At 42.0% G+C, this 27,575-nt stretch overlaps 1 protein-coding gene across 1 annotated transcript in view; it reads left to right on the top strand.

The window, feature by feature from the left end:
• The window catches only part of mctp1a (multiple C2 domains, transmembrane 1a), a gene marked incomplete at its 5' end in the record, with an annotated part of 113,626 nt that overhangs the window by 19,165 nt on the left and 66,886 nt on the right, over window positions 1-27,575 (top strand). The window contains one exon of the mRNA XM_079270164.1: window positions 19,181-19,301. Within this exon, the coding sequence (XP_079126290.1) occupies window positions 19,181-19,301 (121 nt within the window). The remainder of the gene's footprint in view (window positions 1-19,180; window positions 19,302-27,575) is intronic.

Consider the following 27,575-nt stretch of genomic DNA (forward strand, 5'->3'; position numbering starts at 1 on the left):
CTGCTGTTGGCGCTTGTCTTTCTCCATCTTTAGATCCAGGGGTAGCGGGGATTCTCCCAGAACTGTCTGGCCTGGTTCCAAATGTGTGTGCGCCTCCTCTGTTGGCTACTCTGCATTTCACTAGACTATGACTAGGGATGGGTATCCTTAGGATATCTTAGGACCTGTACCTTTGACAATAAGGGGGTGGGGGAGGGTGACGGGCTGGGTCATGGCTGCAGCCTCAGCCCGACCATCTCGAAAAAGTCCCAAGGTCCTTGAAATACAGTCACAGCTAAATAATTAGCTTTAATTTATTTGCCTGATCTTATGATCAAACTCCGTATGGCATCGTTAACGTTGCCTGCAGTGGACGAGGATGGACGGCTGCTCGACAAATTGCGCATTCACGTTCTGCGTGTTCACCAAATGTTTTGATAAATTGCTGGTATTGTGAGGGTTTTATTGCATTTGAGTAAAATGTAGCCACACTTTGGATCTCTTTGTCGTGATGTGTCTCACGCTGCACTGAGCTGGAGTCGATGAGTGTGAAAAAGTACAGCAGAACTCGGACAGGCACAGAGACAGACGGAGGACGTTTGAGATGCTGCTTTTCTTCACGTAGATCTCACTCAACTTCTAAAGTACCGATAGAACCATTAACTCCGGACCTTATTGATACTCTGGGTTTTTACTACCGTATAACCGGTTCTCTAACGATGCTCTTCGAACATCTCTTGGTCCTTTCTCTGCCCTGACTCAAAGCTCTCCTCGTCTCTCTCTGTCCCCTTTTCATTTCATCACCACTGTGCTTATTTCTCCTTTAAATTCCATTTAGTTTGAATCATTGTCTCCTGTCCTTGTTCTACTAGTCATTTATATTTGAATTTTTTTGTTTGCCTCCTGTGTTTTTAGAACATGATTCTCTGTCTTAGTACTGATGGTGCTCGTTTCTAATTAATGACTGTAGCAATTCTTCACATCAGCATGCAGGCCTTTCTGCTGTGCTTAATTTATCACGGCTGTCACAAGCTTAATTATTGTCACGAAGAAAAGGAAGCATCTTGGATCTCACAAATAGACTTTAAACCCCAGTAAAATGTGTTAAAATACCAATGATCCTGTCGCATGCACACGCCATGGCTTCATGTTACTTAACATACTTTGGGGAGAACAGATCTTAAACTTGGGATAAAGAGATTATTGGCATGATGGATCCTCAGTATTGGCAGAGCATGAGTTGAGATTATGGAATCAGTATCCAGAGATAGAAGTTGGACTGGGCATCCCTATTGAAAAAATACGAACATAATCTCTAAAATGCTGGCAATCGTATCATTTTGAAAAATACACTCCTATTTCAGTAAAAGGCATTTACAGTCATCTAGCCTGATATATAATATGGTGCTCAGATAAAAGATGCGTCATACCCGATGAGTGTGGTTAAACAAGATCTCTGTCTGACACACACACACACACACACACACTCTCTCAGCCAAATAAGGTGACGCTTTGCTTTTTGATGCTCCTGTGGTTCTGAGTCAGCAACTTGAGACCTCATATGCGCCAAGAAAGAGATGAGATAAAAAGAGAGGGAATAAGATTTAGGTTACAATAAAGAAGAGGACAAATACAGAAAAAAGGGAAGAGAGAAAAAAATGTGACAAGTCACGGGAACAATAATCAGAAAAGGGGCAGAAGTTGAGTGTGTGCCACTTGTACTAAGCAACTTCTGGTGAGCTCATCGGTTTCCTGCCGGGATAGCGATTGGTCGGCCCCTGTATTAGTATGCAGAGTCTACTCCCTGTGGTTGCATTCAATTTGTTTCATTGAATATTTATTTGTATTCTAGAGTAAATGTCACAAGCTTGATACGACGTGCGGGGTTGTGGCCATCAGTACTTCAGCACTGATGAACCCTGTAGCTCTTCCCGTTTCCTCCACTGATAACGCCACAGCAGTAGCACAATGATGGTAGGGTGATAGATGATGGATAGATGATAGATAGATAGATAGATGATAGGAAATGATAAATGATAGGATGATGGGAAAGGCAGAGGCTTTGAAGAGCTCGTCTCAGTCATGTTATGCAGGGTCTATGGCTAAAACATCAAGTGTGCATTTATTTATTGTGATGTTATGCTGTGTGTTTACGTGTGCGTATGTTTCTGCACTGAGTAATGAGCAGACAGATGGTGCGCGCTCCGGGGTTCAGGAGATTCGGGCACGGGTGGAAGCGTCTCATGTTTTATCGTGTGTGTGCATGAAACTCATTGTATTAGGGCGTAGAGACTGCACAATTGTATGTGTGAAAACAGTTACCTCAAGGGCAGTGCTGGGAGGTTTTAGCATGAGGCTGAACAGACTACGGCCTCAACTACAAATGCATCCACACATGCAGACTGTACTGTACATGCAGTCATTCTTCACTGAGCCCCAGTGTTCTTGCTTTGTCATGAACAAACCTGTCAGGTTTGCTTCGGCTTAAGGAAATGCGCTTCTGTACTGACTGCACTGAGGCATCCCAAATGATTTAGGGTTGTCTTTTCTTTTTGAGAGAGATGTTCGATCAGTTATTCTGTCCCGCCCTAGGCTGTGAGGAGGAGGTGTGTTGTGTTGGAATGAGCTTGGCAACTGTAGACCTGCTGACAACATTAGTGCTGAACAAGCCTCATACAACAGCACACATGAAAGGGACAGCGGTCGTGTCCTGGGGTCTGACTCTGTTGTAATATAAGAACGTGTACACACGCACACATCACTCCCTCTCTTTACTGAGCCGCCACAAGAGTTTTGTTGCGACTCTGCAGAGCGGTCTGTGCCAGGAGGCAGAGTGGCACCTCCCTGCTGTCGTGCCCAGTCTGTCTTGGCAATCACCCCGTTTGGCTCAGAAAGATGTTACAGAAAAGAGCAAGAAATGTATACGCTCCCTGTTGTGTCATTTCCGTTCTTATCTTTGTGCTGTCAGGTCGTCTTTTATATTTCCACCCCGCTTTTTCAGTATAATTTTGGTTTCTGCTGCTATTCAGTATTGTGACACCCTATGCTGCTGTCAAACAGTTTTCCTGTCTGATGTTTCCTATCCCCGTCATCCTCTTCTTTCTCCAACTGGTTTCAGTCATCTACACTGCTCTGTGTTTTCTGACTATTTTATAGCAGCTCTTTTATGATTCACCTTACCAAAAACATATCAACTTTTCTGACTTGTGTCGTGAACCTTGCCATAGTTTCTCCCAGCATAAGACTTATTCTTGCTCTGGACTGATGGCTCACGGCGAGGAGCACCCTCCACGTGTGTGATCTGAATAGCTAGCAGGCAGAAAAGCGTGGTGGAGAGGAAGAGACTGGCCTTTACATTATTAACAGTTTACTCATGTTCTCATGAGAATAAATGACACTTAACAGCAAAGCCAGCAGGGATGTTTTCAACATGAAGCATACATACACAGATTTAGCATATTTATCCTGTAGGATATCCCCCATTGTGTCTGTAAGGTCTTGTTTTATTGCTGTGTGCTACAGTGACTGCATAAATATCCTCATTGCTGAACATTTATTTAAGACTATTTTCCTTTCTCACAAACACTGTAAAATTCATTGTTTCGTAAACATTGATTTGCCACTTAAGTGAAAAAAACTGACCTACTTTGGCGTGATCTCCTAAAGCAGTAGTACCCACTCGGCATCAACGCTGTGGGCTGTCTTGCTAATTGGTTTCAGAGGTTCAAAAGTGAGGTTCGTCTTGGTGTTGAAAGGCACACCACCAGAGCAAGAACTCTTTACATACGGCTGCAGGAAGGGAGAGCAAATAATGTTTTTGAAGAATGACGAGAAGGATAAGTGTAGCTGAAGTGTCGAGGCTCATTGCTGTCAGAATTTCCCGATATCTATAACTATATGTCAAATACAGGAAGTATAAATAACTGCATTACCAGCCATTATGGTATATTTCATAAATATGTAATGCCAATTGATCGATTTTAATTGCCTTATACTTATACGTATATCTATATTTGTGTGTATATCAGGTAAAGCTATGCCGACTGTCTTTTTTTTTATTTTAATTTTTTTAATTTTATTTTATTTTTTTTAACATTCAAAGCTTCAAATTAGGTTTTTTGAATGTCTGTGCTGCTATTTTACGAGATCATCAGACTGAAAAATACAATAAATTGACTTTGTTATTCTGGTTATATAAATGTAATTGATGGTGCTGCTGTACCCGCCCCGTTAATGCAGGTGAAAATGTTACGTCGTTGGATAAAAACGTTATTTTATCGCCGCTTCTCTTTCCGTCACTGTCGCTTTGGTTTATTGTTCAGTTAAACCGATATGTAATCAGATATCCACCTGAGAGGATTCGTGCAGATAAAACCAGCTCTATCAGCGGACATGTGAGACAGGAGTTTGTAACGAGTGGTTGTGCCCCTGGTAACTTTTTGTGATATTGCTCCATCCCGGAGGATTAGTCATAGACGGTGAGAATCTCCGCACTGTTGTGTTTGTGTGAATGACGGCAGAAGAGAGGGAGGAATAGAGAGTTGTGATGCTGAGTGACTGCCTATGGGGTATGCAAGAACCTCACAGCTGGTTGCCCTTTGCTGTGTGTGTGTGTGTGTGTGTGAGAGCAAGGTAAGGAGCTGTGTGTGTCTCGCGCTCTCGCTCTCTCTCTCTCTCTCTCTCTCTCTCATATATGGGAGAGTAAGGCAGTAGTACAGTGGAGCGTGTTCAGTGTCTGGATGTTAGCGCTGCCTCTCTCAGCTGCGGGACGAAGCCTTACTGTAGGTAAACACACACACACACACACTTTGACTGTCTACCTGCCGTATTTCCTTTTAAGCTACTAATTTCTGTGGGCTGACGTTTATCGCTTCTTATATTTCGGTGTATTGAGTGTCAAGACAAAGTGCGGCGGTACAAGAGCGTTCTTTTCTTTAAAGTGTTTCAGTCCAGAGCAGATTTGACAGTTGAGGTGAATGATGAAGAGATGAAAATGTGCCGCTCATCAGCAAAATGTTTCCATCCCTTCAGCACGTTCACACATTTGCATGCAGAACGTATTTTCATACAGTATTTCCATAAACCTTAGCACCTGCTTTTTGTACATGGCGATTGGCCGTTTTTAACACTCTGTGCGGGTGTCATGTTTTGGTTTGTGAGTGTGGTGGCCGGAGGATGGCAGGGTGGCGGTGCAGTGGGTGTGTCGTATCCAGTTTCCAATAGTGTGGAACTTGAGCTGGCTACTTGTATGACATGGGACTGTCACCCTCCAGGAAGAGAGGGGATACAAAGGAGAGGAATGAAGAAACGGGAACGTAAAACATTAGTGTCAGGAGCAGAGATCAGGATGAGTGGACGCAGTTGAAGACCGATATCTTCCTGCTTGTGCGTCCATCTTGACCGGATAATGATTAAAAAGAGGCTAAATGTGTAAGAGTGCATTCCCATGAGTGAGGATATAAGACTGAAGTCTCTGGTCCACACCCCTCTGTCCGTCTCTCCAGCCGCAGTCTTGTTCCCCTATTTCCTGTTTTAAGGGCTCGGTGCTGAACGTGCTCAGAATGAGAGCACAAAAGCTGTGACTTGGGGAGAGGGGGGGGGGGCAGAAAAGAGAGATGGATGAGGACAATGGTAAGAAGTGAGAGGAAGAATGCAAGGTAGAAGAGAAGACTTAGGAATAGAGGATGAGCGAAAAGAGTGGAAATGGAAGGGGTAGCCTGAGGAGGGGGAAGAGGAATGATGTGAGCGACTCTCTTCACTGATATTGCTAGATCGGTTGCTGGCAAAACATTTGAAAAAAAAACAGTCATGTTCACGTCACTCTAAAATTTCTCATCTAAACGGAATAACATGTTTTCACTTAATTCCAAGACGGACTGCAGGAAAAGCAGAAATGTTTGTCTGAATTCCTGAAAAGTATTTATTGTTACTGCTTGTCTACCCACTACAGCACATGCATAATGCACACTGAGGTTCTCCTGGGAGGGACTAATGTGTTTTTAGAAGTAAGTGCACCGTCCCCAACACAGTGAGTGTTGTGGTTCTGACATGGGACTGACTCATTCATTTTATCACGTGGCTTGAACATACTACAGTAGTATTACAAATACTGTGCATACTTTATCTTCGGTACATAAATGAGTCCGCATAAAAGCCAATCGAGAGCTGCAAGAATGAGTCCTAAAACCCGTGAAGGAGTTTGAATTATTGCACTTCCAGTTCTCTCGACTCAAAGTCGATGGGTTATTCTGGTTTGATGCCTGAAATATGGTCTGCAACACAAGCCTTTAACATTTTGTTCTACGATGTAAAATGTCAGTATAGATATCGCTCTTGTGAACTTTGACGCTCCTACGTGTCTTAAAAAAGGCGCTTGCTGACATGTGGCTGAATTAGTCATCATGCTGACTGTAGTCTGCCTTTACATCCTGGTTGTGTATACTCCCAGTCAAGCCGTCTTATTTTCTGCAATAATCCAATAGACAAATTCCAAGGTTTTTTTTTTGGAGAATAAACCAGTGCAATGTTATCTTCCAGGGTAGGCCTAAAAAAAATACGTCTTCAACAGAAGGATGAAGATAAGTTTGGGGAGTAGCTCATTACAGACGTTGCTGGGATGGGCTATAACCCACCTGTAGAGATGCGCCGACTCATCGGCCATTTGTCTAATCTTTAGGTTGGTCTCATATAGCAGTTTTTTACGAGTCAAATTTACACACGTATCGCATAATGGTTTTACGGCACAGGCAGTGATGTCACAGCTATACACGCCTGTCGTCAATGTGGAAGTTCTTCAGCGTGACAGACATTTTCATTTAATCTCAGTTGGATTTAATATGTCCAGTAACCTGGAGCACTTTTGTTTTGTAACATGGCGCAGTTCTGAATTAAAAAAAATAAATAAAATAAAATAAAATCTGAATTGGCCAAGCACATTGCAATCTGTACATCAACAGTCGACTTTATCAGAATAGATTCCAGTTTGTGTATCGCCATCATCCCCACAGTGTGCAGGATTTATGGGAGTCTTTCGTTCATTGAATAACGAAGAAAAACTTAAGCTGGGAAACAAATTAGGTTCATTGCCAACTAGTTTAGGCTGCTATATTACAACATTCATCACACTTGTAGCTGCGGGCTTTCAAATTAAGTTTCCGAACTTTAAAATGATTTCTGAACTTTGACTGACTGCCTGTCAACGTGCCTAGCAGAGTTCAGAAACGGCTAACACTTGCAGCCTATAAATGTCTCTGCAGAAGAGGAGGCTTACTCTGATCCGATAGATTAGCTACAGCTGCACACTATGGCTGAGATATAAGAGTTACACTACACAATTTATACTCAAAATATGTGTGTAGGGAGATGGAGACCGTGTAACGATAACTTTATATCTGAAATGATTCGATAGGCACTATTTGTTACACATCATATGTGTATTAACATATTTATGTTTAATTTTTTAACAGTTATCAATAATAGTCCATCGCATCACTCCCCTTGCCCACTTTGGCTAGCAGGTTGCTGGTTTTATACTGTTATTTAAACACATTCATGACGGTGAATTGCCAGTAAGTTGAGCTTTGTAAAAGAAGCTCTCTTTGTTCACTTCCTCGTCTTAGTGTTGAATAAAATGGCACAATCAGTATTATCTTGAGAGTGAAGAACAGCTGCAACCACCTCCCTATGTATAACTACATGGGGAGTTGTTATGCAAGTCGCTATTGCGCAGGAGCTTTCTCAAACGTAGGATACTCATACACTTTCCATATAGTGGAAAAAAGTCCCGTGCATTTCTCATTCCAATAAACAGATTAAAAATGTCTGCCAGGCCTGAGTCTGTGTCATCGGATAACTTCTGTTTTTCTCTCTTGTGCTGCCTTTTATAATTTCTGTCTTTTTATCACTTGGCACATTGCTTCAGATCCGTCACCCGCTCTTTGCAGTGATAATTTTTTACTCGTACGATTCCTCTAACCTCGCAATCTTAGCCTTTTATTTTAATCAAAGATACTGGTGTGAAACATGCATGCTCGTGTCATTCTGCCAGCTGGTGTGTTTCCCAGAGCGGAGGTGGTATCACAGTCTTTGATCTTCACGGTGCGTTGGGATGCCGCTACTTGGCCCAGAGACAAATGGCTTTCTGTCAGAAAATCCAGATTTATTGGATTGGATTTGAATATATCGAGGACATTTATTGCATGGTGCCTTGTGAGCTTAGGTTCATCAATTCACAAAACAATATTCTGTAAATCTTTGGGAGATTAAAAAAAGACCACCGCAGTGATGCCAGCCCATCTGGTCAGTGTTTCTTCTCCTAACCTTTTACAGAGCAAGCTGTGCTGTAAGCGCGACTCATTCTCCTGAATACGGCAGTTCCCACTGCTTCTGTTGTGCGTTAGATCAACCGGATATTCTTTTACAAGAATTGTTCTTCCGTAACATGTAAAGCTTTCACATTGTTTGAGATTATTTGTAGGAGCTGATGCACATGAATTAAAACCTTGCATGACAGAAATAGAATTACTGGATTCATGCAATGCACGGCGTAGGAACAGAAAAGATGTTCATACCATATCTGTACTCCAGCAGCACAGCTCAAGACAGCAGGTGCTGCTGATGAGAGGCCATGCTTTGTCACACAGTCAGGTTTATGCTCTGTGGGCATCTCATAGCACATGGCAGCCTACAGGCCAACACAGGCAAAAAAAGGGAAAAATCTCTCTCGAAAAAGTAAGAAATGAGAAAAAGTGTCCAGTATGTATAGAAGGTGTAGCGTACCACAAGACAAAAAAGGTAATTCCACGTCTGGCTCTGCAAGACTTCTTCAGTATATTATTGGTATATTGGTTCACAGGGAAAATGCAACACGCAGGAGGGCATTTGAAATAAGCTCATTGGCTTTTCTATCTATCTCTATGGCTCGCTCCAGCTCTATGGCTCGCTCCAGCTCTATGGCTCGCTCCAGCTCTATGTAGCACATCAGCATTATTTTTTTGGAGTTAGTTCTGCTCTGCTGTGAAATTGCTGAGTCAGCAAATGGAGGCCTGGAATCTCTTCACTGTGTGAGGCGTGTCAGCGTGCTCTCAGAATGGTCTGTTGACAGGTCGGGTTGTCAGCGGGGCGACCAGCCTTTCTGTCTGTGATGTTGGCAACACTTGACGCTCCCTGCTCCGTTGTCACTGCACCGAATCCTCAGAGGCGGCAAATGCATAAAGCTGCTAATGCTCTGCAGCCAGTGTGGTGTGTGTGTGTGTCTGTGTGTGTGTGTGTGTGTGTGAGACATTTCCTTTTTTTTTTTTTTTTTTTTTTTTTTTTGAGGCGATTGGTTTGTCTCTGTGTCCGTAGCAAAAGGTTTTTTTGTTGGTCTGTCTAAATCTATATAATGTAATGTTCATCTTTCGGGCCGTCATAACCTCTCCAGCTAGTTCTCCACAATCATTGTTTCAACTTCTCTTTCAAACTGGCTTTACCTTCACTGGCTCGTTCCTCACCGCCCAGTCGTATTCGCCTCCTTCTCCTCAGTCTGTTGATTTCTTGGTGAAGGATCTTTCCTCTTCATTATTTATGGAGATTGGCTTTGTTGTGTAGCTGTCAGATGCAGCAGAGTGTTTATTACCCTGCACTGCATCTGTGCACAGATGAGAAGCCTCGTATGGGTGGTGGTCAAAAAAAGAAAAACCGGTGAGCTCGAGGCGATACAGCCAGTTATCTTTCGTTTGGATTCACTTTCACCGGGGATCCGGCTGCACTGGCTCAGTTATGCTTAGTGTGAGATGTGCTTGAAAAGCATGACTGCTATAAAAACTAACGGAGGCGGAGACTGAGGAAGAGCTCCGTGTGTGCCAGGATATCTAAACAGGCTGGGCTCACACTGAGTAAGGATCAACAAAGTGAGAGACTTGTAATTAGTGTGTCAGCATATATGCTGTAGTATGCATCAATGTGTCATTTTGTAACTATGTACCGTGGCTCAGAAAAGGTTGAAAAACAGCTTTACTTCCTCTAAAATATCATTCACAGTCTTTTGACTGTAAAGAGTTACTTCTGCTTATAAAAAATGCTAACACTTAATAAGCTGTTCCATATAATTTATAAAAGTGCGTACAGCAACTAAACCTCAACATTGTGTTTGTTTTGCACTTAAACACAGCCTTGAGCGTTCATCGAGAGTGATAGTCACTGTCTTACTCTTACTGCCCTAGTCTTTCCCTCTGCATCCAATAAGATGTTCTGGTCTGAATAAACAATCTCAATGCATTGACTGGACTACAGAGTCACGAATCACTGGCCAGATGTGACGACATGTTTATTGGAAATGAACCAGGCTTTGAACTACAGCCACCATGTCCCCCAGTTCACCACAGCATTGCTGCAATTTAAAGAGAAGATGTTGCATAATGGTACACACGCGCGCACATAATTGCATTTACTGTTGGCACACTGCAGCCTTAGGTTCACTTTCATAATTTTAATGACTTCAGACAAGTTGTCAAGTGACACACAGATATTGTGTCAGTCTTTTTTGATGTCGTTTTCCTCTCCTTGTTTAAGCTCACTTGAATGCAAATGTAACGGAAAATAACAGTCAGGGATTATATATTATCACACTTGGGGACTACATTGTACACGATCCAATCCAAAAAAAAGATGGTGTTTAGTTATGCATTTGTAAACGTACCAGCATTGTGTTATAAGGCAATAAAAGGCGCGGTGTGTGTCCACCTGCATTAGGCTCAACATTGTCCTCGTTAGAGAACTCTGCGGATGTCGTGATGTTAGGTTAGGGGTCACAACTGCTTCTGACCACAGGTGGATGGGACTACTGTGAGTGTTGCTGTGTCACTTCAGAATACCTTTAGATAAAAGCAGATTGGTGAGGAAGTCTATGGAAATTGATGGTGATTGATGTGTGGATTTAGGCTTCACCACTGCACATCTTTGTTGAAAAGACATTTTCACTTTTCACTCACTTGGTCATTAAAAGCTAATTTAGTTATTAATTCCTCGTAAAGTCATTGTGCTCACATCTGCCAGATGAATGTCAAATATTTGAGAGGTTCGTGTTTGGGTAATCGCTATAAAGAGATGCTGCCTTCACATAGAATATGTAGGCAACGGGACAAGATTTTGGCATAAGAAGTGTTCTGGTTGCCGTTAGCCGCGTTAGCAGTAGTGAGTGACCTGCATTCAACCGAAGTCTGTTTGAACGTGATACCAGTGTGGAGAGCATAAGAGGCGCAACGCATTGGCCGAGATGCAGTCTCCGAACCCGCCGGCTAGCTGATGATGATTTTTCCAGCTAAAACTACCAAAGTTGTTCTGTGCGTTCCAATGGCCGTACTACCATACTACTGAGTATGGCAAACAACTATTTAGTATGTCCCAATACATAGTCTGCCAAAAATGTAACTGTCACGTATTCAAGCACACAGGTAAGTGTTATTACACCTGCTGCATCAAGAGACTTGTTAGCCCACTCTCAGACTGGCTTTATCTATGATGCTAGAAGGGGCCGTGCACTTCTAGACTGTTACTAGGAAAATAACACGGGTACCTCATTAAAGGTACCTCATTATCTAGCCAAGTGGCTGTTGACTGACTGTCTGAACTGGCTCTGTGTTCACATTACGAGGCTGCACAGACTCCGGAGAGGCTCAGCAATGGTCCTGAGATACTGTGTTTAATGCAGCAGCTTATTTGGCTAGAAATGTTGAATGGAGAACATTTTTCAAGACGTGACACTGTGAGAGTGCATATTTATCTCGATCAGCGGTTTGTGCAAAAAACGTGATAATTTGCAAACTCTAATGAATCAAATATTTAGTCAGATACATGGCAGTGGAAAGGTGGTTTTGTGAGAGCAGGAGAGAGAAGACTACTGTGATGAAAAATGAGAATAAAGGCGATTCATTGATCAGATGGAGTGACTTCATTGAGTTGCTGACAGACATCTGTGACTAACTGTCCGACTGGAAATACGGCTCAGTCAGCAATGTGTGGGTTTTAAGTGAAACATTAATCAGTTTACTGTATGACTATTCATTTGAGGTCAGACTTTGTATTCGTGGTAGATGACCAATAGTGCAGTTTTAGTTATGTTTACAGGTACATTTCACAAGTTTCAATAACATGTAATGTGATGCTCAAATTCTCTAGCACATGATACTTGCAACTTTTAAAAAAAATATTTAATATCTTTAATATTTTACCTAAGGATGATATATTGTGTAATACAAAGTCACAGTAACTAAAAAAGGTAGTTTGTTTCTATTTTGTCTGGTTCCATTTCACAGTGCAAAAATTAAAGCAGACCAAATAAAAATAGTTTGCGGATCCCTTCCCCTCCAGTTTATCGTGACTGACTTTATTTAGTACATTCTGAATGTTCTCTACAGCCAAGATGTCAAACAAACATGGCACTTTGCAGAAGTCAAAGTCCTCTGCCACTCATGTTAACCGGACCTTTAGTTTACCTGCTGTGTCCATCTCAACAAATGCCCGCGCAGGCGACCTGCATTTTGGTTCGCTTAGAAAAGGTCCAAGACCGCTTGCGGATGGTGGTCCGCACCAGAGTACGATTATTGGGTTCACAGATGCCTAAACACACCAGTGGTTGAGCAGCACCAAAGTTTGCTTAAAACGGACAAAATGTTGGCTTGTGAAAGCGCCCTAAAAGAACTAAAAGGGTCTGACTTAAAATGACGTCACTATCGCTTCACTTCATTCGAAACTTTTTGTGGAGGGTCTTGCGGGAGAAATATACTGTAGTGTGCTATAACATACAGCTGGAAACAACCTTAAGCTCAATCTCTTCTTCCTCACCATTCACCTCCCACATATGTCCTATAATTAGATCGCCTACATCAAAGCTACATTTCTAGCAGTTCAACAGGCCTCACTGACGGACCTCAACAGCCTTCCTATCCCTGTGTGTCTGTGGTCACAGGTGTCTATGCACTGCATCTGTGTTCATACATCTGTGCTGTTGGCAAAGAACTTAAATTGACAAGAAGTGAAAGTTAATTGGCAGTGTTATTGCAAGAAGTGTAAAGCAGATGAGGTATGTGCCGCCATTTTTGACTGAATATGACCACCGTATTATCAAAGGACACCAGTCAAAGGTCCGCCTAAAAAGTGCTCAACTCATTTTTTTAAATTAATTTTTAACTGTCTTATAGGTAATCGCTCTACAGATACGGCCTGTGTTGAACAATGAAAAATATTATATGCGTCCTATTATAACTATTTAACTTTTTGCCCCACTTTCCAGAGCAGCATAACGTTGAATAGATGTGCAATAGACCACACAGTAGATGTATAATCAGAGGTGCTGTGCTTTTGCCTTGCATGTTAGGAAATAGCCAACAGCTGACACTATTTTAGATTTTTATTATCTTGTGCTGTTAGCATTAGTGAATTTTACAACTTTTAGGACATGCAGATTTAAATTAGGGCTGTTAAAGTGTTTGTATTTTCCTCTTCATACAGCCATGGCCACAGACTCGTTGGCATTTTCAGTATAAAAAAAAGCCGGCAGTGCTGCCGTAGTGCCATCTAGCAGCAATTGTCACAAAAAGCACCGGAATCTATTTTCTTCTATATTCTTTGCTGGTGTTCATTACGAACTGTGTTCTATTAATACGTAATGACATTGAAATCGGTTTGTGTTTCCCTGTGCATGTATGTGTGTGGTGCATGGTGCTTTGCTTGCATGCCTTTATCTTTGAAACCTTTAGCTCTCTGTTTGATCGATGACAGCACACCGTGTGCAGGAGAAGCTTGGGAAGAGGCTCTGTGGCTGAGAAAGTCCATAAAGATGAATAATGGATTCGCTCTATTAGCCTGTGAAATATCAAAACACACACCTTTTCTACACACATTACACTATTTTTGTGTTCATCACAGAAAACGGGGGATATTTTTTATCGCCATCTGTGAAGTTTATTGATTTATTTTTTTAGTGGTTGCATAGCAACACTCATCCAGCGTCTAATGTTTTTGCCTGGAACAGACCTAGATCCTTTTCCACAAGGAAACAAACTCTGAGGTTAGGCAAGATCTCCAGACTTCAGGAGTCTCACCTCCTTGATGGACATCTGCTCTATGAACTACATTTCAAGTTCCTTGTTTTTTTTATTATTAATTGAAAATGATCTACTTGTGGGCTTTCCTGTTTGCAGGCTCGGTTGCATTTATTGAAACATATTTACGGTTCCGTTTCATATTTTCATCCAGACATCAAAGAAGGCACTTGTCAGGGGCCAGAGTCATTAAATAAGCGCATCGATTTTATTTTGAAACTAAACTGATCAGGTTAGGCCTTTGAGGAGCTGGTCTTGGTTTTCAGGGAATATAATAATGAATGAAATGGACTGTGTGAGCTTATTCTTTTGTTCACATTGGTTACACTAAAAAGTGAAGCCCAGGAGTAAGTTATATTTCAACTGGCTAAAATTAACTCTTAATGACTTCTGCAAATGATCATTCTTTGATTATTTATACAAAGTAATCAATCCATTAGAGCAGGGGTGGGCAATTATTTTTCCCAAGGGGCCACATGAGAAACAGGGACTGATGTGGAGGGCCGGACCAATAGACTGAACTCTATTATTCCACCTCTTATGGTTTTGATGAGCTGTGAGGGGTAAGAGTAAATGCTATGATCAGTGGTGGAATACAACTCGTATATTTGCTTAAGTAATGTACTTGTATACAAATTCAAGGTACTTTACTTGAGTATTTCCATTTTATTCAACTTTGTACTTCCACTCCACTACATCTCTCAGAGGGAAATTATTAGTTACTTGTTACTCCACTACATTTGTCTGGCAGCTTTAGTTACTAGTTTAAACATTATCATTTTTCCAAACCTTTCCCAACTACCCAGTGTCTATAAATAAGTTAAAATAAGCTCCACCTGAAAGATCTGCAGCAGGAATAATGATCCAAACAAATATACATATGTAAGCTCCATATATAATAGTAAAACACTGGCAGGATTGACTAACATGTTTCAGTGAAGAAATCTAGTCTGTGTTGGGCTTGAAGGAGTGCACTAAAGTCAGGCTGAATGTGTGATAGTCAGTGAGAGCAGATCTGGATTTGTTAAACTTCATCACGGAGAATGTTTGTTCACATATGTAGTCGATCCAAAGTGAACCAACATGTTCTGCGCGTGTTGCTTTTGCAGCTTAGCTAACAAAGCCTCAGATGTCCGCTTTGCATCAGTCAAGTTTTTGTATTTCTGTGTTTCGTCTCGTAATGACGATTCAAATTGTAAATCTTAAACACTGCGATCTGTTCTCCACAAACTAAGCACACGGCTTTACCTTTGACTTCAGTAAATAAATACTTGGAAGTCCATGTTTTGCTAAGAACTCTACACTCTGTATCCGTCTTTCTTTTTTGAACTCACATCTCCTGTAAGCTCAGCTCACCAACACATTGCAGCGACGCTGCTGCTGCTCGCACACATTCACAATCCATTTTCTAAAAAGATGCTTTGTATTCTCTTGTGCTGCCTGACATGGACTGCATGTGATGATCTGGTTCAACATTACGGACAGTACTTGATATGACACTCAAAAGCAAACTAACAATCACTTGCAATTCAAAGACATTGAGTTATTCCTCACAGAAAGAGAACTGTAAATGAAAAGAACTGAAGGTGACTGGATTCTTGGACTTGAGAGTGGATGGTCAAAGCGGATAGAGACAAAAAATAGGTTTTATGTTTGGTAGCGGGAAGTGGCATCTCTTAACAGAAATAACTGTCACGCTGCCTTGTTAATGAGCAAAGCAGGGACAGGTTATCATTATGCAAGGGGCTGCAGAGCCTGGAAATGACCTGCCATCTCTTTGAGAAATGAGTGTCTGGCTCCACACAGAGCCCAGGGCTAAATACAGGCTTCCTCCTCCATGAAGACACCACTGTCATGACATATAATCCAGGAGACGAAATATGACTCTGGTTAATAACTCCAAAAAGAAAGTTTACGCAGCAGCTGTTACTTATCTGTTTGCCCCTTTTCAATTTTAAATGGGAACTTTGAGGAAAGTCTCCAGTGGGCCATTTCACTTCTTTCAAGCAGCAGTGAAGCTTTAACTGCAGGGCGCTGCTCAAAGAAAGGCTTAAACAATGATCAGCACAGTCAGAAGTCTTCTTTCCCAATGCAAGAGAACCCCACTGACATCTGGCTCTTCTCTTCAATTGTTGGCATTAAATCCTGAGACAAATTAATCTGCAGTAGTCACAGCCCGGTCTCCAGCACACCATTTTACCTGTGGATAGCGGTTAAAAAAACTCATCAAAACCGTCTCTGTTGAACTTTCCACTGTCCCAACAATCACTGGTTTGGTCAAAAATATATTCTTAATTCAAAGTGAAAAGAAGCAGCCACTACAAAGCTACCAGACTCCATTGACCAGAACATAATTGTTTCCAATTAATCATATTTGTCAGTCTACACAATTGAATTTAAAGTGATTGATGCACAGACACAAAACAATATGTAACATTTTATTGTAGTCTATAGGCAATGGGAAAGGATTCTATTGCCTATTTTTAGCTTGGTAAAAAAGATGGAACATTTTAAAGCTGCCAGATGACCAACTTAGTCTGCCGACAATTGCCACACTGAACTTGCTTTCTTTTTGTGAGTTTTGACTGAACAATGGAGATTCAGGAGCATCTGTTAAAATGAACCCAAAATACATCCGACGGTCATGGATTCAGTTTCATTTTGCTGCACAAATGTGTCAGTGAAAAGATGTCAAAGCTGTAAAATACACCGAAACCTGCCGCTAGTTTTCTCTTACGACCGGATTACTTTTTCCACTACAACAGTTGCTCTGCTCAAGCTGTGGCATTGTGTGCCGGGCCTTTGTGAGCTGTTAATGTACAGCGTGACTCAAATTAAAGTTGAGTGGAACAGAGTCAATAGAAGCGAAGCGGTTTGACTTAAGTAGTTTTTATGGCTTCATAACGTGTCCCGGAGCTCAGACTGGTGCAGTATATCCAGATAATCTACTCCTGAACCTTTTACAGCCCCTCCTCTCAGACTGCTGGCAGCAGCAGCTCGTGTCTGCTGGTGTAGAATATCCTATTGAATCTTTACTCTCATCCTTTTAAGTGTGATGCATCATCCGTCTTACTTACTGATGGACCAGCTTTCCGCTCTCCGATTCATCGTGCGTGTATGAATATGTATCATGAATTCATTGTGCATGTGAATCACGTATGTATGCAAACGGCCCCCTGGTGATGGAAGGATGCGATGTCTCCATCAATATTTTCAACGCGATCCTGAGCTCCCGTTTCAAAGTAGTATTAAGTTAATGGAAAAGGATATTGATTGATATTTTAATGGGTTCTGTCGGAAGCGTTTTCTGTGAAATGCTGAAGGCTCGTGTCCAAATCCACAGAGCACTTTCCAGTGTAGTTCTCCAGGGATTATTTAATGTAAACCTTAAGTGCTCTGATGGTTGACTCTCACTGGGTCGCTGCCACACGCAACTGTAATGGAACTCCTTTCTTTCCTGTGTTTACATCGTGCTGCTGAATGGTATTTCATCCCAGTGACCGTGCTGCATTTGTCTATTAGATGAGGGTCATTTTATCTTTAGTACGCACATCTTAAATGAGAATAAATAATAATCTTTGTGCAGTGTACAGAGGAAAGGGCTGAGGTCTGGATTCAGGGGACACAGTGGATACGAATCCTCTGGGCAGAGTGTGTCTCTAAGGATGGACCAGGGCGATGGTCATTATGTCTCTGTCAATACTAGCTTTAACGTGTTTTTACTGCGGCTTCAGTTTTTACTCTAGTGGCTCTAAAAGATGTAACCTACCAATACACTCCTTTATATGTGCTGTTTGTTGTACAGCCCAACCGGTGACGCCCTTCTTACCCATAGGTTTGGATATGCAACGTAAAGTAACCGTACTCTCTAACTGCTGGCTTCGGTCTTTCTTTACATGGTTTCAACAGTTGTTACTGGGCAGGCTGTTTGCTCAAACAAACAACCAGATGAAATAGACAGACTTTATCTATGCTTTCATTCAAAGAGCTTGCATTATCTGCAAATCCATTTCAAATCTTGTGCTCCCTATAACGTGTGTGTGCACGCTTTTAGTGTGTCAGGGGATTACCCTCTTTTTCCTAATCGCTGTGGGTTATGATGTGACCCGACTCTGTGATGGTCTGTCACTGTCGTTCAGTTGCGTTCGTAGATAAAACGGCTAATGTTACATGGTCAGACCTCAGCAACTGTTGTCCAATCCTATTGGTTGTATCCACTCACATCTCAATTACAGTGACTTACACACACTATATCCATAATCATAAGTTTGATGAATTATTCATGTGGGAACAGTGGTAATAATACCCTCTGGCAGGTGTCAGCGGGCTTCCAGTGCTGAGATACTACGAACAGTAGTAGTATTTTAAAGACATTTTCTATATTGATGCAACTGTCGCCGACAATCTTCGCTACAAATGCCGGCTCGTTTCAGGTAGTGTCTGAAAAGATAAGAACATTCATTATAAATGATCATATCAGGAGTTCCAGAGGGCAGCCCAAGATAACCGTTGGACTGCAGTGCAAGCATGGACTCACTATTGGTAACCGGTAGCCTCAGGGCTGTCCCTAGAGAGTGGAAGAACGGAACACCATCATGCTGCACATAGAAATACAGACTGGGTGGAGTTATCTCTCCTTCACCGTTATTGCAGGGATTTCCATTGACAATAGTCCACGGTCCGCTTATGTTTAAGGGCAGTCAGACATTATTCTGGATGGAAAACATGTTGATATACAATTACATGAAATTGTAATGAGTTATTGGGGCGCAGCACTGACCTCAGGGCTGCAGTGTGACATGTAAAGCCACAGAGATGAGTCTGACACTCAGAAGCTTCCCAAGGAGGTGGCACGCTCGCTATGAGTACACGTTTTATGTTATGAATTGCCTTTCCAAGGCTTGAGGAGTTTCTTTCTTTCGACCTTGTCAGTCTCTTGGATATTTTTGATCTACTTTGTGGTTTAGTTTGTGTTCATATTTTCTCCACGGATGTCTCCTTGATGTATGTACTCTTAAGTCCTCTCTCCTCAAACAGAAGTTTATTTTAGTCAAGATGCTGGAGTAAGTTGTACTGCACCGGTAAACCTGTATGACTGATGTGACGTCTTCTCTTTACAGGGCATCAACATAGCGGGACCCAGTAATGCAGAGCCCCCACCTCAGCCTCCCAGTCCAGCCATGTACCAGCTGGATATCATCCTGAAGAAAGGGAACAACCTGGCCATCCGAGATCGAACCGGTAGGAGCTCCGCTTGTTCTTCCTGTTACCTCAACAGCTTTGAGTTTTATGTGGGGAGACGGCGTGGACAGCTTTATTTAGCCGACCAAATTAAAGCAATTGCTTTGTCGCTGTCTGGCACACAGGACGCTACCATCCTCAAAGAACTGAACTGTCTTATGCTGTTGTATCTTATATTTGTCCGCTATCTTTAGGTGTCCACTCCTATCTTTATATGTGCCTCTGTTAGTAAATGTAATATTTGTTTTGCCCACCCCCTTTTCTCTTTTCACCTCTATTCTTTTGTTCTCACATTTCACTCCTTCTTCTCTATCTCTCTCTCCATGTAGGGTTTTATTAGATCACACATCTCGTCCTCACGGCTCACACTCACATTCTCAGTGTGTGAAATCACGAGGAATGATGCGGCACATTTCCTGTGCATCTAGGCATGAAAAGAATTCAGCTGTGGCTTAAACTACAACATTAACACACTCTGAGGAAATACTATGATCTCCTGGTTACTTTCGTGTCATATGACTAACTCATAGTGCGAGTCTTAACTTCTCTATCCCAGTGTTACTGGCGGTCTGATCAAGGCTTTTAGTGTCAGTAAAGACTTTAGAGAATTGTATATTTCTATGCAGCCCATACTCTCACACATGTTTCTGCATTTTGTGATAAATATTTGATTTAGTAGCTTTAAAGAACCAAAGTTAGAGACTCAAAAGGAGGATGAATGTCACTTTGTGATGTTTGAGGGGGTCAGTGGCGCAGCAGCAGGCATGTTTTCGTATTCCACATTTCTATTTCTCCCATTGTGGTAAGTAGTTTATCTACTCTTTGCACCAGTATAAAAGATATTAACTCGACACCCTCTGCTAAACAGGGTTTCCCCCCTTCTCTGGAGTGATTGTGATTTTAAGTGCAGGACAGGAAGCTCTCACACTGTTAATAAACACTCAGTTATGTCTTGCAAGGTGGAAAGGCCAGCCAGCAACAACAGGCAACGCCAGAGACTCTCCCAGACAGCGGTTTGGATACTGACAGATTTAGGGCTCTCATTAGTGGTTGTAGAAGTCACCATGACGACAGATCCAAATAAGCTGCCATGCTCCCTCCTGTACATTTTGCCCGACTACCTGTCTCCCCGGAATAATGAGCATTGACGCTCACCTGTCCAGAGTCCGTCAAGACGGCTCATTATGAGGGAGAAACTGTAAAATATCAGGAAATATAGTGGATTGAATTAAATATGAGCAATAATGTCGTAATAACAAGAGTGTTGTAACGCAGGTTGTTTTGTCAGTGTTCAGAAAAGACAATTTCTTAATTTTAATATATACAACAGTTGAAGTCTTTACACGTTGTACTACCAGGATATCCACATGTTGCTGCTGTCTTGCAGCAGGCCAACAGAAGGATTGGTGGGATTCTCCATTAACCGATCGGTCGAGGCTCCCTTGCTAGAAGTGCTGGGTTGTTAAATCGAAGTAACTTTCCGCGGGAAGCCGTTGTGGTGTCTGTTTCACCAAAAACCCGACATGAATTATAAATGACGCAGACGGTTTCCAGTTTTGTCTGCAAAGTGTTTTCAGGAAACGTCTTTTCTGAAAAGCTTATGCATTATGGAATTATCAAACATTCAGATCCAGTGAACCTGGAAGTGAAACTAAATATAACTGAGCTGAAGCCAAGTAAGACCTCAACGTGCAGACTGACGTGTTCATCGCGTCATTACAGTCACCTTAACTAGTGAGGCGTCAAACCAGGGGGCTGATGTCTGATTTCCAGTTAAAGTGCAGTGTCACTGTGTAATGTAGTGCGTGCTGAGATTGCAGGTAGTCTGACACAGCAGCCCCGGTCCATGCATCATAGTGATTTATGAACCCGGGGGCAAGGTTGGCAAGTCAGAAACAAAGGGGGGGGGGGGGGGGGGTGGGGTGCATCTGGTTCCAAGCGTTTTGTCTTCTTCCGATGATCCCTTTGTTTTAAAAGGAACCTTTTTGTGCCTGCGTGAGGGAACCAGAGCTACTGGAAATGGACAGCTCTCACAGCCAATCAAAGGACCTGTTGCTATTACATAATTATCTCAGTATGAAGAGATGTAAGTATGGATATCCTGTAAATTAATACAAATAATCTGCCTTTAAAGACAGTCAGCAATGGCAGCTAAACATTTGAAAAAAGTTGTCCAACTACTTTTTAGCCCTTTATGGTCACTGTCTGTTACCGTAAAGCCCGATGGTTAGTGCATGGAGTTATGTACATGTGGTAGCCCACCTTATGACGGTATTGTACTGTATTTCACCGTACTGTAGCTTTTACTGAGTGAGAACAGTTATTTCTGTTGTAATTAAACGCGTTCTCTTTGAGTTCATTTGTTTACTTTATAGGTTGCACAGTATATGTTTATCTATATTCAGGATAGCCATTTACCATCTATTGTTGCTTCTCTGTTCTTTTTGTGATGCTTGGAGGCTGGTTTTTCTCCAGCTGAGCCCTCACAGTACATACCTCTGAGGGAGGATTTCCCTCATTGCTTGATGGGAGTAAGGAGGAGATATCCCTCACTTGTCTGGTGTTCAACACACAAAGAGCCATTTGGGAGCTTATTTGATACAACCACATAACGTGCTGGCATTGTTCGTCTCTCTCCAGGCTGCACAAACCATTTCACCATTTGTTGCCAGGAGAACCAGCCAACACATGAAATGGTTTTAATATGACAAGATAAGAAAAATGAGCTTTAGATATGGGTGAATGAAGTAGATCAATGTATTTCAGTTGTGTTAACAAGGAACAGCTTGTACAGCAGAAGCATTTACCCTGATGATGTAGTTTAAGTCTAATCCTGCCTTTGTTCGTCTACACCTGCCTCTGATGATATTGTATTGAATTTAAACTTCAGGAAGAGGACATCAAAAGGAGTGAATAAGGTGTAGGAGTGATAACCACATGTCTTTTCTGGTTTATTGTTTCAGCCAAGCAAATTCTACCCGTCAAATAATCTTGCGTTGAACTTCACTCTTACTTATTCTATGTTGTAAAGACCCTGTTGTGTCCCCATGGCCCTGACCTCGACCTAGCTGTCATTTTTGAGCAGCCAACGGGACGTTTTGCAGCTTTAAGGGTGACCTCAGATAAAAACGCACTGCCCTCCCTGTCTTTATCGCTAGTTCCCTCTAGTTGAGGTACAACTAGGTGAATCTTTTCCATCGCCTGAGGCGTGATCGCCTCACTTCCAATCTTGCAAAACCTCTGTTTGTGATACTGTTCATGAATATGCATCCTCAAAGTATGCATCAAGAAATGCCTTGCCAGCAGTCGGAGAGGATACAATCTCAAAGTTGTCCACTTTGATGGTATGTGTCAGAGACGCCACTGTTTTTCAGACCAAGTACAGGTACTTGCATACACTTAATAATACTATTACAGTTCCAACACTGACTTTGAAAACATGTTTTATTTTCATCAGATGCTCTTTACTTTCTGAATGTAACAAAGTTAATATACAACATGATGCTATTGGCTGCTACTGTAACTGTCCCATGGCTGTTTTTCGCATACACTGCAGCTGGTGATAAAGGATGGATTTAACATGTTTGCAGCTTGGCGGCTTATTAAACTCAACTCACAAGAAGTTAACGTCAAGTTGCCATAAAGTGGTATACGAGTCAGTAAGAGTACATGAGTACAATGTACCAATGTTGAAGGTACAGTGCTCGTACCCTACTAGCTGGAGCGACAAAGCGTATGTACCATTTCAGCTCCGTTCCTGTATCTTGATTCCTTATTGCGTACACTGGGAAGCTCTCAACTGTTGTGGGTGTATCCTATCATTAATTCTTTATAAGCTGCTGTCTCCCATCCTCTGTTCAGATACATTTACCGTAGTCACGGTATTTCAATCCCTGATGTGACGGAAGCTCCTCACAATACATTTCTGCAGACTTAATATTTAACACAATTTTGTGACTGGTTAAATGAAATCTAAATGTAATGTCTGTATAACTACTGGTTGCACTAGCTATAATGGATTATGTGCAGCGCTATCCTGATTTATAGTCCTTACACATTGCTACTAGAGTGTGCTGGCTCTTGTTTGAAAGGACTAATATTAGTGTGGAGACCGATGAGTCTACAACGAGCCTAATTATGTTGTCTGCCGCACAACAGTTCCGTAAGAAAGCAGCGAGAGAGCCGGAGCCTGACTCCACAGTTGGCATGTCGTCTCTTGTTTTATTTCAAGTCCCCTTCATTGCTTTCCCCCACATGCTGTCCAGTGTTCTGCTTTACGTTTTGTTTCTGCTCAGTGCAAGCGATCTTACTGTTGCGGTATCTCAAGCGTTGCAACTGCAGCAAGATCACGTTGCACATTAACGAAGGTTCATTTTGGGGTAACGTCAGCGGAGGACAGCAAAGTAAACTATCGGCATAAAGCAGCAAGAGGCAGAGGCATGCACGTGTGTGGCTGTGTGCAATTTTAATGAGACAGGCTCTCAGTCCATCTGCCAGCATCTCGTGACGGAGTTTCTTGTCTTTGCAGCCTTTTACAGCCAATACATCCTCTTGAGCAGATTGCATTCTGGGTAATGGGGAACCCCAGAGCTGCAACCATCAGTCAGTCCTGACACTACGCATAGGCCAGCAGCTCCCACACTACGCACACACAGTGCCCACAATGTGAGCATGATGCTGCTCCAAGGTCTGCAGCTCAAGCATGACTCTGGGTTTATAGGCGGCTCGACTACATTTTTCTCCTCTCCTGTTCTCACATCTCATGACAAGCATCAGTGAGCCTCTTCCGCGAAGGTGTTTGTAATAGCGGCCCTTTTGAGAGGCAATGTGTTGTAGGTCCTCTATCAGTGAGGCAGTGAGCACCAAGAGGATGGAAATGTTCAGAATGACTACTTCATTACAGAATTAATATGCTGCCACCTTTATTACTTAAGGTGGAATTCAGTTTCCTCTTTAGTGAAAATCAGGGAAATGTTCCTTCATTCTCAGGGTGAGAACCTTTTTTGTCTTGGTGCATATTTAAAATGTTAATGTGGGATTTTGAGATCAGCCTAACTTTGCTCAATCACTGAATGTGGATGGGATCATACTGTAAGCAGCTTCTTGCAAATACAGATACTCAAAATATAGATAATCCCCAAAGCTGTTTAATACTTATCCTAGAAATAGATGTTTTTCTTATCCACAGAATTATGATTTTCTTTTAGGGCAGACTTGATATTGCAGGGAGAGCTCAGGTACAGCTAACATTACAATGGTTCATTTATATTCAGTACTTAAATATTCCACCAACAACAAATTAGGCTGGCGTTTGTATCTAATGCTGGGTTGAATTGATATTGCTTACAGCTAACCATGCTATTTTTTACTGAGTGCATATTGATGCTTCTGAGATGTGTTTTACTTTTAGAGGAATTTTACAGGAACAAACATACAACCGGGGGAATGTTTTACTGCAGTGCTCTACTAACACCCAAAGCCGCGAGTTTCTTTCATGGAGTATGATACTTATTTTTAGGACATATCACACTGTTCTCTGTAGAAATGTAATTACCTGCTCATATATTATCAGTTAATAATTCAGGACCGTTTGTCTGGCCTGTACTGACACAGGAAGCTATTGATCATGAATGTCTGAGTGGCTACAGATTCATATGAAGCTGAATAATGACTTGCTCCACACATCAGCTGACGAAAAATAGCTTTATTTTAGAAATGTACAGCTAATCACGAGCCTGTGTAATCATTATCATCAATCTCCCTGCAGTTACTAACCAGCACCTTTCATAAGCTTATTAAAAGGCTTTGACTAAGATAGCTGTCAGTGGTGTAGAGTTCGAGCATGACCTTATCTTCAGGATATCATTTAACTGCAGCAGAAGCCCCCCCCCGGTTATTTTCATTTTACCATGAGGCAAATCGTGCTTCCTGAAGAGTGGGCAGGCTGTTGGATGATGTCGATGCCAAAACTTTCACTAAATTTCTATGACAGAAAATAATTAAATTAAGCTAGTGGGATTAGACTAAGTAATGTAATTTACTTTGACTGCTGGAGGGGATTGAAAGAGAGTATGATGAGAAAGGAAGTTAAGGAGGAAAGTAGAGGTCAGCAAAATAAGTTTGCAACAAAGCGCAGGAGATATATCTCCAAGAGAAAGCGTTTTGAAGATTAAACTAAATTTGGCAAATCTGTCACTATTGGTTTGTATCAAATCTACTGCAGACAAATGCAAAACGGATAGAAAATAAGCACAACGATGAATGGCTTTACTCACGTCCCGTGAGTGAGTAGCTGCACACTGCCTCCCGTATGATATGAATGGGACATAAGTGTCTGCACTCGCTCCTGTAATACATGGTTGTGTATTGCTACAATTAGCAATGTGGGTTCATAAGGGTCAGTTGAAGTTCCCACTTTAAGTCGTCAACATACGTGTGTGTGTGTGTGTGTGTGCACACTCCTCCTGAGCAGCAGTCTACTTCAGATGATATGGAACACTGTGATGGGCTTATAGAAATCCAATCAAATGACTTTGTGCATTTGGATGAAGTCGGATGACAGTAATCATAGATGTCCTTTGGAATGTCCGGGGGGATCTGAACAGGTTAAAATGCAATATATGTTACACCACAAACCAGGCTGAACGGCCATGACAAGAAAGGGAGATGCACACAACCAAGCAAATTAACAAACTATTTCTTAACTTAAGGCAACACAAGAGACAAACCTAAACCAACAGTAGCATGTGAAGTCAGTCATTTCAGCAGTGTACGTGAGTGCGTGTGTTGAAAGTGTGTATTCAATGTTGTATAGTGTAGAAACTAACCACAATCTGAAGCAAAAACCAAATGGGTGTCTCAGGAAGGAGAGAGGGGCCAACTGGGACTCGAGAGGCTTTTTAACAGTGCACTGGCACACAGGGCCCAGGTGTTGCCAGTGTTGCTGATGAGCTCAGGTGTTTCCACTCTACTAATGACCCTCTGCCACGCCCACCTCCAACACCTGCAGGGAAAGCAGCCACACAAACAGCAACAGGCAGACAGGATCATTACACAACCTAATTATATCTCGTACAACAATAGATATGCAAATATGCACGTAGGCTATACAAGCGCTTAAATCCAACAACTGCAGAGATGCAAGTAGAAAGCCATAATCAAGAAAGAAAGCAAGTATTACATTTAGACTATATACACTTGAGGTATTGTTTTACTTGAAGTATTTGGATTATCATTTTGTGTTTCTTAAATAAATGACCATTAAAGTGTGGAGTTGGCGGCGGCTGTTGTTCACGTTTGTGATCACAGATTGTACTCTGATGTCTGGCGGGGTAGCCCGGCTCATTGGCAGCATTTTGATGGCCGCTGTCCAATAGGTGTTCAGTAGCGATATATACGTGTGGTAGAGTGTTTTCAATGGCCTGTCAGGAGGACGGAGAGCAGCCAGCAAAAGCAAGTCACTCAGGGGCTTTTAGATCTGACTGTGCGTGTAAGAAATTTGAGCAAAAAACTGTAGTTAGTAGATATAATAAAAGTGTTTAATAATTCATAATTAAGAATTCGTAATTAGTCATAATCATAAGGGTTTTGGGAATGCATAATTAAGATAAACATAAAGTGATGTAGGATTAGTAGCTAAAAGTGCGTAGGGGAATTGGCTAATAGCAATTGAGATAGACGGAAGGGGAGGAGTCGCGAACGAATCTGTGGGAGGTTTGAATTAAGTCTTTTTTCTCTCTCGCGTCATGGCTCTCAGACGACGGACGTGTTTTTTATACCTGAGGAGCTGAGTTGAGTTTTTTTGCAAATGGGGTTTTATTGATTTAATATTTCGTAGGAGTATGTACTCCAATGTTTAACTGTAATCGTACTTGCATCAGTGGAATTAAATTCCTTATAATTGTAAACCAGTCTTGGTAGATTTCTTATTGGAGCGTGTCGTCTGCACAAAGCAGAGGACACACGTGTGCTCTGGCCTCCTTCTCTCTGTGGGGTTGAGATTCAGCCCCAACATGCGCCACACCCAAGCCAAAATGACCTGCTGAGTGCGCCACTGGGTCCTCTCACAAACACATTTATTTCTCCTCCCAGCTGCTGTTGTAGTGATGGTGTTCGGTTTAATGGCATTATAAAAGATTCATAGATTAACGCCTTGATATGTACGCAGTATCTCTTTGTGTACTATGGCTCACTCGCACAGAAAGGAGGATCGAGAAGTTAACCATGTCCTTTACGTCAAACTTCTTTGAAATCCTGTTACAGATCCATGGTAAC

Source organism: Melanostigma gelatinosum, assembly GCF_949748355.1.
Source record: "Melanostigma gelatinosum genome assembly, chromosome: 6".
In the NCBI taxonomy this organism is placed as follows: Eukaryota; Metazoa; Chordata; class Actinopteri; order Perciformes; family Zoarcidae; genus Melanostigma; species Melanostigma gelatinosum.